General features: G+C 36.0%; 1 protein-coding gene across 1 annotated transcript in view; it reads left to right on the top strand.

The window, feature by feature from the left end:
* The first annotated feature begins 624 nt into the window (after nt 1-624).
* The window catches only part of LOC149288034 (sodium/potassium-transporting ATPase subunit beta-1-interacting protein 2-like), a 308,237-nt gene continuing 296,035 nt past the window's right edge, over nt 625-12,826 (top strand). The window contains exon 1 of the mRNA XM_089492144.1: nt 625-678. Coding sequence (XP_089348270.1) covers nt 625-678 — 54 coding nt within the window. The remainder of the gene's footprint in view (nt 679-12,826) is intronic.

The following is a 12,826-nucleotide window of genomic DNA, read 5'->3' as shown; positions in this document are numbered from 1 at the left end:
AGCCTTTATGGGTGTGTGGCATCTTCAGACAACATGTCTTCAGGACAGTAGAGGTTAAACTTTCATTGTTTGTGTGTTCTCAATAAGGTTTTCCAGATCAGGAAAAAACTGAATGGATATGTCGGATGACTGAAGCAACAAAACTAGGAGGAGAAAAGCTGGTGAAAAAAAGCAAACGAGAAAGGGTTCCCTCTGCTCTCTCCTCCTTTCTCTCCTCTCACACCTCCTCCCTTTTCCCCTTGTGTGGCTGAGAGCATCCCTCCTCAGCTGTGTGTATGCCATGCTCAGGAGATCTTTCATTGCTTACAGCATGCAGGGAGACTGAAATGCCGCCAGGCTGCTGGTATGTGCTGCCTGCAGCACCAGGGATATGTAAGCAGCTGTGGAGAAGATCAAGCCCTTGTGTCCAGCACCAAAAAGCCCTGGCTGCTCCTCCCGTCACCAGTAAAGGAATACTGGTGCTGCAGGTGAGCTGCTAGGTCCTAATGCCCACTGTTTCCTTGGGGACTGGAGGTAACAGCAACATCCAAGACAGAGCCAAACCTTACCTTCAACCCATCTACTTGTCTTCACTGGGAGGTGGCTTGACACCAAGTCTTGTTGGGCATCAGGCTTTTGGAAAACATGGGTTTTTGCAGTGGCAGGTGCACACTGATGTTTATCTGTGGGATGCAACTGGTAAGTAACACTTGGATGTATCTTCTTGCTATTATTATTATTATTATTATTATTTTAATCTAATGTAAATATACATTGTATGAAACCTGTACCTGTGCATGTCATTGGTGTCACAAGATCACTCATATTAGTGTTTTGATCTATGGAAGAAAAATATTCTAGAACTACCTTTGATCTTAAAAAAAGGTGCAATACTTTTAAACCAGTAAGATTTTATTTATTGAAAGATATAATCAAACCTTTGAAGAGGTTATGGAGTGGTAAAAAATCTGGGAATGGTCACTGACCTTTTGGTTTCATTATTTAATTGTGAAAGGTGATGACACTGCTTTGGGGAATGTGGTAATCACCAGACTATGACAAAATATTTGGCAGTGACTGTGACACATTCCACAGCAGTGTGGTGCAGTCTCCTCTAATACTAAAGAGTTAATGTATGTGTATTACTTTTGTTCCTGTTGCAAAGAAACTAAACCTGTGATTGCAGGATCCCATAGCTTAAATGCTTCTATTTTATTTTATTTGTGAAAAATTTCTGATTTTTTTTTAAAAGTTGTATTTTCTTAAAGTGATAATAAATAATTTTTTCTTCCCCTTAATGCCATACAGGTCTAATAATATACTGTTCATTCCCTTACTGGATACAATAGTGCTGTATTCTTTCCTATTTCATTGCAATAAACATCAGGGTCAAATAACTTATGTCTAGTTAAAATGTATACATTTAAACACAAACAAGTGTGTAGTGTATTTTGCATTGGTATGTTAGTTATTTCCTTTATAAGATTCCTTTAAGAATGTCTAATTATGATTACACATAGAAATGCAACAGTAAGTTTTGTAGTCTTGAAAGGGGTAAATGCAGGACACGTGACTGCAAAAGATGGATAAAGCATTACATGACAAATTTCTTGCCCTTTTTGATTCATCTTCCATAAAAAATGTGGCTGAAATTCTGGGCTTGGTTGAGAATGGAGGTGAGACACTGCTTATGGTAGTTTTTTCACAGTATTGCAGCTAATTTTCCACCTTTTGGCTAAATGTCTTGGCTTCTTTTCTTTCTCAATACAAAATGAAAACCAAATATCCAAACATATACCATTGCGTCATTGGTGATCAAACCCTGGCATACAACTTCCAACTTGTCATGTGTTATTCTGTTACTTCTGTTATTCTGGTTAATTCTGTAATGGTTTAAAGATCCAGAGTTGGATCTTTACTGGGATTAATGCCAGCTTTCTTTTGTTTGCAGTTCAGAAAATACTCACTACTGGCACCACCTCCTCACTGTGTCCCCATCATACAGTTAGAGAACTGAGTTTTTATTGACCAGCAAAAGTCAATTTAATACCATACTCTTACTGCGCATAATATTTTTTCTTTAACATCAAACATTTCTAAATGTTGGGATACAGGTAAAATAAACTGCATAATGCTTCAATTAATGTGACTGTAAATTTTATCTTTTACTGCCAAAACACCATGGTCTCAAGCCCGGACTGTCTATGAGGAATGTCAGATAAATGGGACCTTTTGGGAGGCAAAATATAAATGATATCGCCCATTAACTGGTATGCTCTAAACATTTGGGCTTTTTGCTAGTTCCATTCAGGCCATATATTTAGCTGTAAGCTTAATTTCCTTCATAACTGTAGGAGTACTTCATGTTGTCATGAATGATGATGTCCCTATGATGATGGACAGGATGAGATTGTTTAATGATATTAAGGATTTCAATAGTACAGTGCTACTGTCAATACTGTAATATTAAATGATTTTAGCTTTCTGCAGTAACAAAGGAAGACACTAGTTGGCACTACATATACAATTTACCACTGTGTACCTATGGATTGACTGAACATTGAATCATTATATTGAAGCAGTACTTTAGGTTGTTTTTATACTATCCTTTATAACAGTGACTATTCTGTATGTAAATGTATCCATATTGGTATGCATCATCAGTCTAAGAAGAATTGACAGATATTGCATAATTTGTATTTGTATTACCGTATTTGCTCGATTATAAGATGACCCTGATTATAAGATGACCCCCCAAAATCTGAATATTAACTTAGGAAAAAAAGAAAAAGCCTGAATATAAGATGACCCTAAAGGAAAAAAGTTTTACCATTGATGATTGAGAAAAATATTTTTTTTGTTTTTATTTACTTGTATTTTCCAACCTGTCCCCCAGTTATGCACATCTGCCCCCAGGCTTGCCACACCAATATGGCACTGTGGCCCATGATATGCCTTTTAACCCTCTATATGCCACTGTGCCCCATGGTATGCCTTTTGACCCCCTATGTACCACTCTGCCTCCAGAAATGCCTTATACCCCTATATTCTGGCATTTAGGGGGTTAAAATGCATATTATGGGGCAGAGTGGCATATAGGGAGGTATAAGGCATTTCAGGAGGCAGAGTGTTCTATTAAATGCCCCTTTAACGCCACTCTGCCTCCTGAAATGCCTTATACCTGCCTATATGCCACTCTGCCCCATAATATGCCTTTTAACCCCCTAAGTGCCAGAGTGGCATATAGGGGTATAAGGCATTCCAGAAATGCCCTATGCCCCCATTTAACACACACACGCACACACACTTACCGGTGCTTCCAATTTCCTGCAGTATTGCCGGGGCAGTGGGTTGACGTCTCCTTCCGCTGCAGCCGGAAGGAGGTGGAGTTGGCAGCGGGGGTGTGTCTGCGTCCGTCGCGGATACCTTCCCCGGCTGTCAGAGATCAGAGCACCGGTGCGGGGAACTCTGATCTCTGACAGTCGGGGAAGGTATCCGCGACGGACGCAGACAACCCCCGCTGCTAGCCACACCTCCTTCCGGCTGCAGCGGACGTTGTCTACGCGGATCGCGTAGACGTCAACCCGCTGCCCCGGCAATACATCAGGAAGCACCGGTAAGTGTGTGTGTGTGTGGGGGGGGGAGACAGGAGGATCCAGGTCCCCTGCAGCGGTGCAGGGGATCTGGATCTTAGTCTCATAATCAGACCTCTATTTGAGGTCTGATTAGAAGACGACCCCGATTAGAAGACGAGGGGTATTTTTCTGAAAAAAACCTCGTCTTATAATCGAGCAAATACGGTATATGCTGCAGTATTGTTTATTGAAATTGTGTATCATTTGAGATTACAAATCTTAACCTTCGTTATATAATATAAAATTAATATGTTGGGTTGAAAGCTAAACGTAGACCGGACTTATTGGTAAATGCAGAGGCGAAATAAGGTGATAAAATACAATATCTTTGGGATGTCAATGACACATATCAGGAAAATGAGAAATGCATGGGATGAAACTTTGTATCCCTAATCACATAGGGCTAGGGCTGGCACCAGACAGCCTTTAGTGGATAGGAGATACATGGGTGGGGAGTGGGCATGGGCAAACACTGTTCCTTTGCCTAGATAAAGAAGAAACTCATGGAGCCTCAGGGTCAAACACGTAGAGTTCCCAGGTATGGTAATCAATACTGGATACAGCAATACTTCTTGATAACAACATTAGTATTAGTGGTTGAACTGGCTAAAACATATACCTAGCGGTGTTAATAACAACAAATGTATTAGGCTGTTGATCCTCTTTCTTGTCATCATGGAAGAATATGTAAATGATTTAGAATTAATCCATTAAGGACAATGCATTGTGAGCCCGTACTTGTGTGGGATTTGTCATGAAGGGGTTAAAAAATACACTTACAGACATGTTAATATGTGTTCTTCTTTGTTACCAAGTGTGGGAAACTAAGCAAATTTCCTTTTTAATAATTGTAGCGTATGCTGCTGAGCTTGTTTAATTTCTTAATGTTTGCTTTGTTTTTATTACAGTTTGATGAAAATGACAACTTTTGTAAACTGTAATTTTAAAAATATCCTTGATGATATAACAATAACCGTCAAAAAAATATATGCCAGGCACTGATTCAATGTATTCATGGGGAATTATTAGCTTTCTCCTTTCAGCTAATGTATTCATTGCTTTCTTCAAATACAGAAGAAATCCATGCCATTATGTATTTCCTTTCTTCTGTTTTTACGTGCATTTTCCTACATAGCAACTTACTATATAGATATAAATTTGATATGTATGGTTGAGTTACAAATAATTTCCGCTTTTGATTTTTAATCTATTGTTAATAAATTCTGTAAACACTAAATTAGTGTAGAATATGAAGGTCAGCTATAGGCTGTGTCACCCTGAGCATTTGTCCATTCATCCTGTAACTTTAACGAAGAAAATTCTTAGAAATTTTAATTTTCTGTGGTCAGACTGTGATCTAACCATGGTTTGATATTTGACCTACGTTGGGTCAAGACTAACAATAATAAAAATCCAGAAGCATTATCAAATGTTTTATGAAATATCATGTCCTTTATTGACCTCCCTTAATGAATTATTCATCAGTTTGTGCTCTTAAATGTTCACTCTTCCCCTGCCTTCTTCTAGACCATACGTTCCTGCTTCCCTTCTCACTACACCACAGGTTGTCCTTACTTGGAGCCCACTGATGTTCATATTCTGCTATTATGAACATTTAAAAGCCTCTGATGAAAAGTTTATACCTGCTCTAAATATACAGAAAACATCTTCTTTAGCTATCCTTATACCAACATTAAAATAGAATGGATTGAATGGAAAGCAATGATAAATTGATTTCATACAGACTTAAAGATGTCCTGCTACAGTGGTGTCGGCCTTTTGAAATAAAAAGGGGCTTTGTCAATTGAACCATTCTAATTCATCAGGGCATTTTCAACACCTGCTCCATGTAGAAATAAATTATACAATGTAATATAGGTCTGTTAGAAAAGCCAGCAGATATACTTCAAAAATAGGCACACAGGATTATCAACTTATCAACATGGCCACTCTACCCTTGCCAAACATCAACAAAACGGTAGTGTTTAATATGATCCAATGATTGCGTTACTTCACAGATGCCCATTTTTATACTTAGTTCCACCATTTTGCAGTCCTGGATAACAGAAAAACCATGATTTTTGTTAAACCAAAGGACTCAATGTATCATATCAAAGCAATTTTCTCAGCATTGACATGTCACTTCATGTGGCTGTAACTTGTACAGAAATAGCAAATCTGCTTCAAATGGAATATTCAATACAGAAATTAGCAGTGTACACAGAAGTGAACATTAAGCAGCAATTTACTTTACATGATGTGATTTATACATACTTTTCTGCTTCATTATCACTGATACAAAAAAAACATGAAGAATTATCTGCAGCTTCCTCAAGAGACTCTGTAGTTCACAGTAGCATAAAATATCCCATCTCTCTTGCTTTCCTGTATCTGCAGCCATCTCAGATTTCACATACGGAATTGAGCATTGGATAAGTTTAAAAACCAACAAATGTGTTGCATCGTTTGTTTGTTTTTTGTCCCACAAATCTGTACTCACCTTGTGTATCATACGGGTGGAACTGGTCAATGATACAATTTAGTAATAAATCCCAATAGCGATGTATTGATAGGTTGTAACAGTGACTTATGTTTTGTGTTTTTTACATGACAGATGGCCAATGGTATCCTGTAGTGGAAAATTATAGGCATATCTGTGTCATGAGTTGACAATATCTGCTTTTTGGGTGTGTACATACAGAGTATTCTACAGGTCTATTAAAACAAAAATGTAAGTTACAATACATTGTAACATGGAACGCAAATTGTGAGATTGTCAGGAACGTGAACAATGATATCACAAGAAAAATCTTTTTTTCTTATGTTGAAGAACATATGTTTTGTAACATCATTAAATTTCATATGTTGTAACATCATTAAATGTATTCATTTCTATACACTTATATGAAACAAGTGTAAGCGATACACAATTTTACCATTATGTAAAACATATAAGTAAATAAATTCAGAATTTAGTAACTTTATATTTGTCTGTTTTGTGTTTATTACTATCGTAAGATTAGTTATTAATCTATTAGTCTTTGTTCTGAAAAATGGTGTATTTCAGTTTTAAAATGTAGAGGAATGGCTAGTTAAATGTAGAAACGGCACATCTGGTAAAATGCTGTCTAAACCTGTCTAATGTAGCAATAGCCGAATGTAGCAATAGCCGAATATAAAGATATATTGTTGAGCAAAGTCTGTTTCAACAGCATTATTATAAGCTAGGTACCTAATGATGTCAGTGAAATGCAGAAGTGGTGACTGTACCACGGCAGCAAAGTTTAGTTAAGCAGTTATATTGGAAAAAGATATGTTGTCCTTTAAGTCAGTCAAATACTGAATTTTGATGTGTCTTTCAATTATGGCAAGCCATGCATCTTTAAGTTAAAAAAATCAAAGCCTGTTTGACAGCCAAACTACCTGTTATGGAACTGACTCTAGACTTTCCATGTGCAAACATCAACAAGATGGCAAAAAAATCAGCAAGTGTGCAAATGCCAGGGCACTCCATTAACAGCTGCCAGTAAAAGAAACACAAAAAACCCAAATCATGATAATTACTGTGCTGTGTTCTTATTTACTGAACCAACTAAGTGTTTAAAAGGCTATCTGGCACAGAAAGTGTTTGCAATATTGTTTCCGACTCACATTTTGGCCTCTAATCTTAGAAAACACAACAGAAGCAAACAATGTATTTCTGTCATTTACAATAGTGTACTGGAGTTTCCTAGCAAAAATCACAAAAGTAGAAGAAGAGAAAAAAATTCTGGAAGATAAAGCTGCTTATAACATTTCTACTTTATTCTGTGAGCTGACTAGCCCCACACAGCTATAATCATCGCTCTGCTTTGTGTGGTTGTGTACCAAAAGAAAGCAAAGCCAAGTTCAGCCTGAAAAGAAAACATACGTTCTAGTATTACTGTTCCCTCGGGAAAAGAGACTCTATTCTGTTTGGTAATAGGGAGTGTCAGAACAGGTAGCAGAAAACTAGCAGCTTATTATTCATATTAATATTGTAAAAAGAATGAAGAGTTGCACTATTCCACATTCATACTTTCTTGTCTTTGATATTTTTATAGCAATATTTATCAAGGTAAAACTGGGGCAGCTTGAGGACAAAACAGATGCAAACCATTTATAAAGAAAATCTCTTTTTTTATTGTAACAAACATAGAGCGCATATGGCAGCCTTTCATTTGGCCAAAAATAGATCTATTTAAAGAGTGTGTCTTATTGAATATAGAAAGAAAATAACTCTTGAAAATGCTCATTCTTCACTGGCTACAGGAGAAGTTACTGATCTTTCCCTACATAGTTGTAATGTATCTTCTTGTCTACTTATTGTCTGTTGATGTGCTAAAGTCAATGATAGTATCAATGATGGAGAGTATTAAATAGGCATAAGGCCAGGTGGTTCCTAGAGAAGAAAACAGATCAGATGAGGAAAGAAGAGGCTGGCAATTTCTGTACTCAAGAGATGCATCAACAGACCCTCAATTCTGTGTATCCTTGCCTGAAAACAATTGCAATTGTAATGCCTGTGCTCACGATGGGATATCCAAAAACCGTGGCCCATTTAGACTGGAGTTGTGCACTGCTAACATACAGAAAACTTAGTATGAAACTGCGCCAATCCTAATGCAGTAATGCAAGAAAAACTGCTAGGGGTGAGGAGAGAGTATTCAAGGGAAGAAGGAAAAATAGCGAAAATGTGGCTGCTATCTATCACTGCCAGAGGACAGCTTTCTAATGTCCACAAGAGAAGAAGGCAAATGTGGAAAAAGGACCAGGTATTTAGAAAACAGATTAAAATTGTATTTAATGTATACCTGGTCCTTTTTCTTTTTCAAGCCTGGTCTGCACCCTCACCAGCTGATTACACTACTAACATATAGGAGTTAAAATCAGATAGAATTTAGGCAGGAACCCAACAGTAATTATATTCAAGAAGTTGTATAAACTGTGTTACAAACCATTATTAAGATTCATTTATTATTCCTTGATGAGAATATTTTAATGAATGCTGAATATTTATCCCATATTTTTTTTTAATGGGAACCTTTGCTATTTTAATATTTTTGAATGAATATTTTTTTAGATGACAACACATTATGGTATATGTTCTGTTACCTAAATTAACAAATAGATAGATGCAGCTTAACCATTGCTAGAGTTCTTTAAGTTGATTGGTCATGTAGGCCTCGGGTTTAGAAGAGGAGATAGAAATGATTTGCCATCAAATTCACCCAGCTTTCAATGCATCTTATTGTAATCTTGGCAGTATTGGAGAGAAAATGTTTCTGAGCTGTCCTGACCCGCTCAGCGCTTGCCTTTTTGATAATTGGAGGATAGGCAAGTATTGTATCTCCTCCCAGCCTGTCAATATCTATGTTTAGCTGGCATAATGGCTCCGGGCACTGTTTACAACCTGTATAGGCCTATGAGAGACAGTATGTTAATAATTACATGGGGGCTATAATATGTAGGGCTGACTATCTGCCATTTCTATACTGTCTGTGTTTTTTTTTCCTGTTCAGTATTTTGCACAATATGTCCACAGTACTGTGCGAGATTCTTAAATGAAGAAAACATTTTGATCGACAGAACTAAGAAAAGCATACACATTTTATGAAAAAATAATTATTTCTTATGCGGCCATTATTGCTATTTCAGTTATGTCTTAAAACCATTAAAATATCTGTCAGTGAACAGAAAGCCAGAGGACCTTTCCAAGCTCTGTTTTAATGATACATTATAGCAGTTACAGTGTTTCCATAACAAAACAAAAAAAAAAAAGATATAAAAAAAACCAAAGGTCTATTTACTAATTCTGATGTGTAAGAAATGTCTACAGCACGAGCTGTCCTTGTTTAGGTATTACCGGTACCTTGGCATTTGTTTTTTTTCTGGGATGATAATTAAAGGAGACATACTTCTCTTTTTGAACTTAATGCTTCCACTGGAAAACTTGTGACAGTGCGTCATTGATGTATAGTTAGTACATTTGCAACAACTGTAGTCTTAATATTTAATAGCTGCAGGACATCTGGGATTTGGTTTTAAATCTCAGATACAAATAACGTAGGCAGGCAACTTGGTAGGACATTGCAATTGTGTGGGGCAAGGTGAAGCTAAATAGAAAACATATGTATGTTTCCTTACATAGCAACTTAATATAAATGGTGCAATATGCATATACTTGACAAGTGTAAAATATAACGCTATATTAATATAAAAAAATCCTATCTTGTTATTTTAATTAGTGTTGGCTAGAGATTCAAAATGCTATACACGGTATTCAAAACATTTATAATATTATTAATAGGAACAAAGTTGTTAATCATCAATGATTAGGCAAAAAAGACGTTAGCAAAATCTGTTCATTCAGACCATGGGGTGGGATAGTATCAAGTGTGTGTATCCACTGAATCTCAAGTTGCAATAAAGCCCTGAATTTGTCACTACATTGAGATAATGGTGAAATGTGGTCAATAGCCACAAATCACAGTTACATATACTCTCACCTAGAAGGTGCAAGTGTAGGCAAGTTTTAAGGACAAAGGACATAATATTGTTATGTCCTCTCAAAACCGGCCTTTAACTGCTTGTTGCTGTTATCACTGTTATGACATCAGCCAAAGGAGCCACTTCCGTGCATGTAATAGCTCGAGCAGCCAATTACATGCACATTGCCAAATGCGAAGTCTACCAACATTACCATTGGCAGCGATCTCAGCAAAGAAGACAGCTGGGATGTAAATAATCAAAATATTATAGAATGATCAGCAGTCTTTGTGCAACTACTTGTTTTTTTAGGGTTGTTACACTTAGGGCTAGGGTAACAGTCACCTAACTCTTCCATGCCGTTCCATAGATAAAGGGTAAAAATTCATAAAAATACCAAGGCATACAGGTTGTTTCTGTAATCATGACAAATTAAAATACATGCTTGCAAATCCAGGGAGGGGGGCAAAGATTGCTTATTGTGCAAGGTGAGGTAGGGAATAATTAAATAAAATTACAGATATATGCCCCTTTTTACCCCACTTCGTTGCTAATTTATTATGCATACTTATTTCATATGCATTATTTTCCTGTCAAAAAAATAATAAAGGAAGTAGACAACTGGTGAAAAGGATGGAGAAAATGCTGTGACACCAGTTTTGTCTACTTGAAGCAGCCAATCAACGACAAAATAAATCCCCCTGTTAAAATCAAAATATAGGCAACATACCTATGTAATACATGTGTAAAGATTACCTGTTAAAATCAAAGGGAGTACATTTTCCGCATATGTCTGGGAGGTGTCCCTAGAAATAACCTGTGGCTGGCTAGTGGTGAGTATGCAGACATGCTGTCCAGGAATACGAATAGCTGGGTGGCAGGAAGGACAGCAAATGTATAAAGGCATGTATTTGTATGAAAAATAATGTAGTTTTACTGATGTATTATTTTTACAATGGGTGGATTTATGTATTCAAATAATTAATTATGTCACAGTCCTGATGGAGAGAAAAGGGAATAAAACATACAAAAGCTTAAATTCTTTTTTATTTTTTTTCCAATTGTTACATGATTTTCTTTCAAAGCCACACATGTACATATCCCGTGTCAAGACAATATTCCCTACAGTTTCTCATAGTTCTGTCCACCACCATTATTTTTACCGTACTATTATTTTTATTATTATTACTTTGGATATAATGGAATCCTAAACATTTTGTTACCTGCTCAAGAACCTCCAGACCTGGTGGAGGCATATTATTTTTTTTTTCATTTTTTAGACATTTGTTTGAATTCATATAGGATTGTTCATCTCTAAAAGGTCAGTTACCTAGGTATGCATTAATAAATTAAACAGCTACGTAGATGCACACAATTTGCTATAGTGTCTTGTCATGAACAAAAAGTATATTTTGCCTATATTACAGTACATCAGAATTGTTGTGGAGGTAATATTACTTATTTTCTCACCATTTAAAACTGCTATGACATTTTTCCAGCCATTAAATGAGCAACCGGCAGACAGTATAAGGCTCACTATTAATTTTTATAGAAATTATGTAAAAAATATGCAAAATCATGTTACATTTATTACAGCAACCTACGTTATAATGATTATGTTTAATCAGAAAGATTTACAATATACAAATTAAAGCTCAGAAATAAGGCATTAAAATTACAAGATTAATTTTAAAACTAAAAGTCAAGCAAGAACACAAAAGTACAATAAAAATAGATTCAAGGATCCAAATCCAATATAAAAATCCTTGCTCATGAAAACTAGCCATCTGTTCAGAAACACTTAATCTAGAATCAAGTTAAATGCTGGTTATAATAAAGCTGTTAAGTAATGAACTAAACCTCATTGTCAAGACATGTCATTCTCTAATGTCTTCATATGCTATTAACTATCTCAATTGACTTATGACATATACTGTAGGTTTCAAACTGCATTGAATCATGGCTCTCATCCTGATCTGCCAACTATATTGGCTGAGTATACTTAAGGTCTTGAGTGCCATAAGAGGATACTTACTCGAATTTTCCCATCGGTCCAGACTCCTTCCGAGCAAAGTACATATTATATGCTGTGCATATGGAGAAAATTAATTAGAAAAATTAGAAATTCTTACCACCTAGAATATTTCTCTCTTTGACATCATCTGTATATATGCATACACGCATCTACTATACAAGCAGTTTGGTTTAGTTAGTGGACTTTGAGATCAGTTGGTTTAAGTTAAAACATTTCAGCTTATTATAATACATACCATTTATTATGTTCCAAGCCAACAGACTGCATAGTTAACCTATATTCTAGCAAAATACCAGAAAGTCATTTGTTTTCAGTTACATTTTCAATTGATACTATGCATTGAACATGACAGAAAAGGCTAAAACATAAATTGTTTCAGAATGTCAACTGAAGGTCACCAACATTCTTGAGTACATTCATCTCAGACCACATGTATACATTTTTAATTTTAAATGAATTATTTATACTACAGGAGAATCATAATAGTGTTCATTGTGATACCTTGGTTGTATAGGTTAAGCTCCCACATGACATCTGCTGTTTCATTTTTTTTCCAGTTTAGTGTACTACATCAGGAATATAGTTGATATATCTGAATAATATGTATTTGCAAACTGGTCTTAAAGAGAAGAATGTTCTCTTTCCCAAGCCATGCCTTTAGCATTAGTTC

The sequence above is a fragment of the Sceloporus occidentalis genome, unplaced genomic scaffold (genome assembly GCF_023333645.1).
Source record: "Sceloporus occidentalis isolate IW3139 unplaced genomic scaffold, rSceOcc1.0.p SCAF_54, whole genome shotgun sequence".
NCBI lineage: Eukaryota > Metazoa > Chordata > Lepidosauria > Squamata > Phrynosomatidae > Sceloporus > Sceloporus occidentalis.
This window is presented reverse-complemented; position numbering and strand designations above follow the sequence as displayed.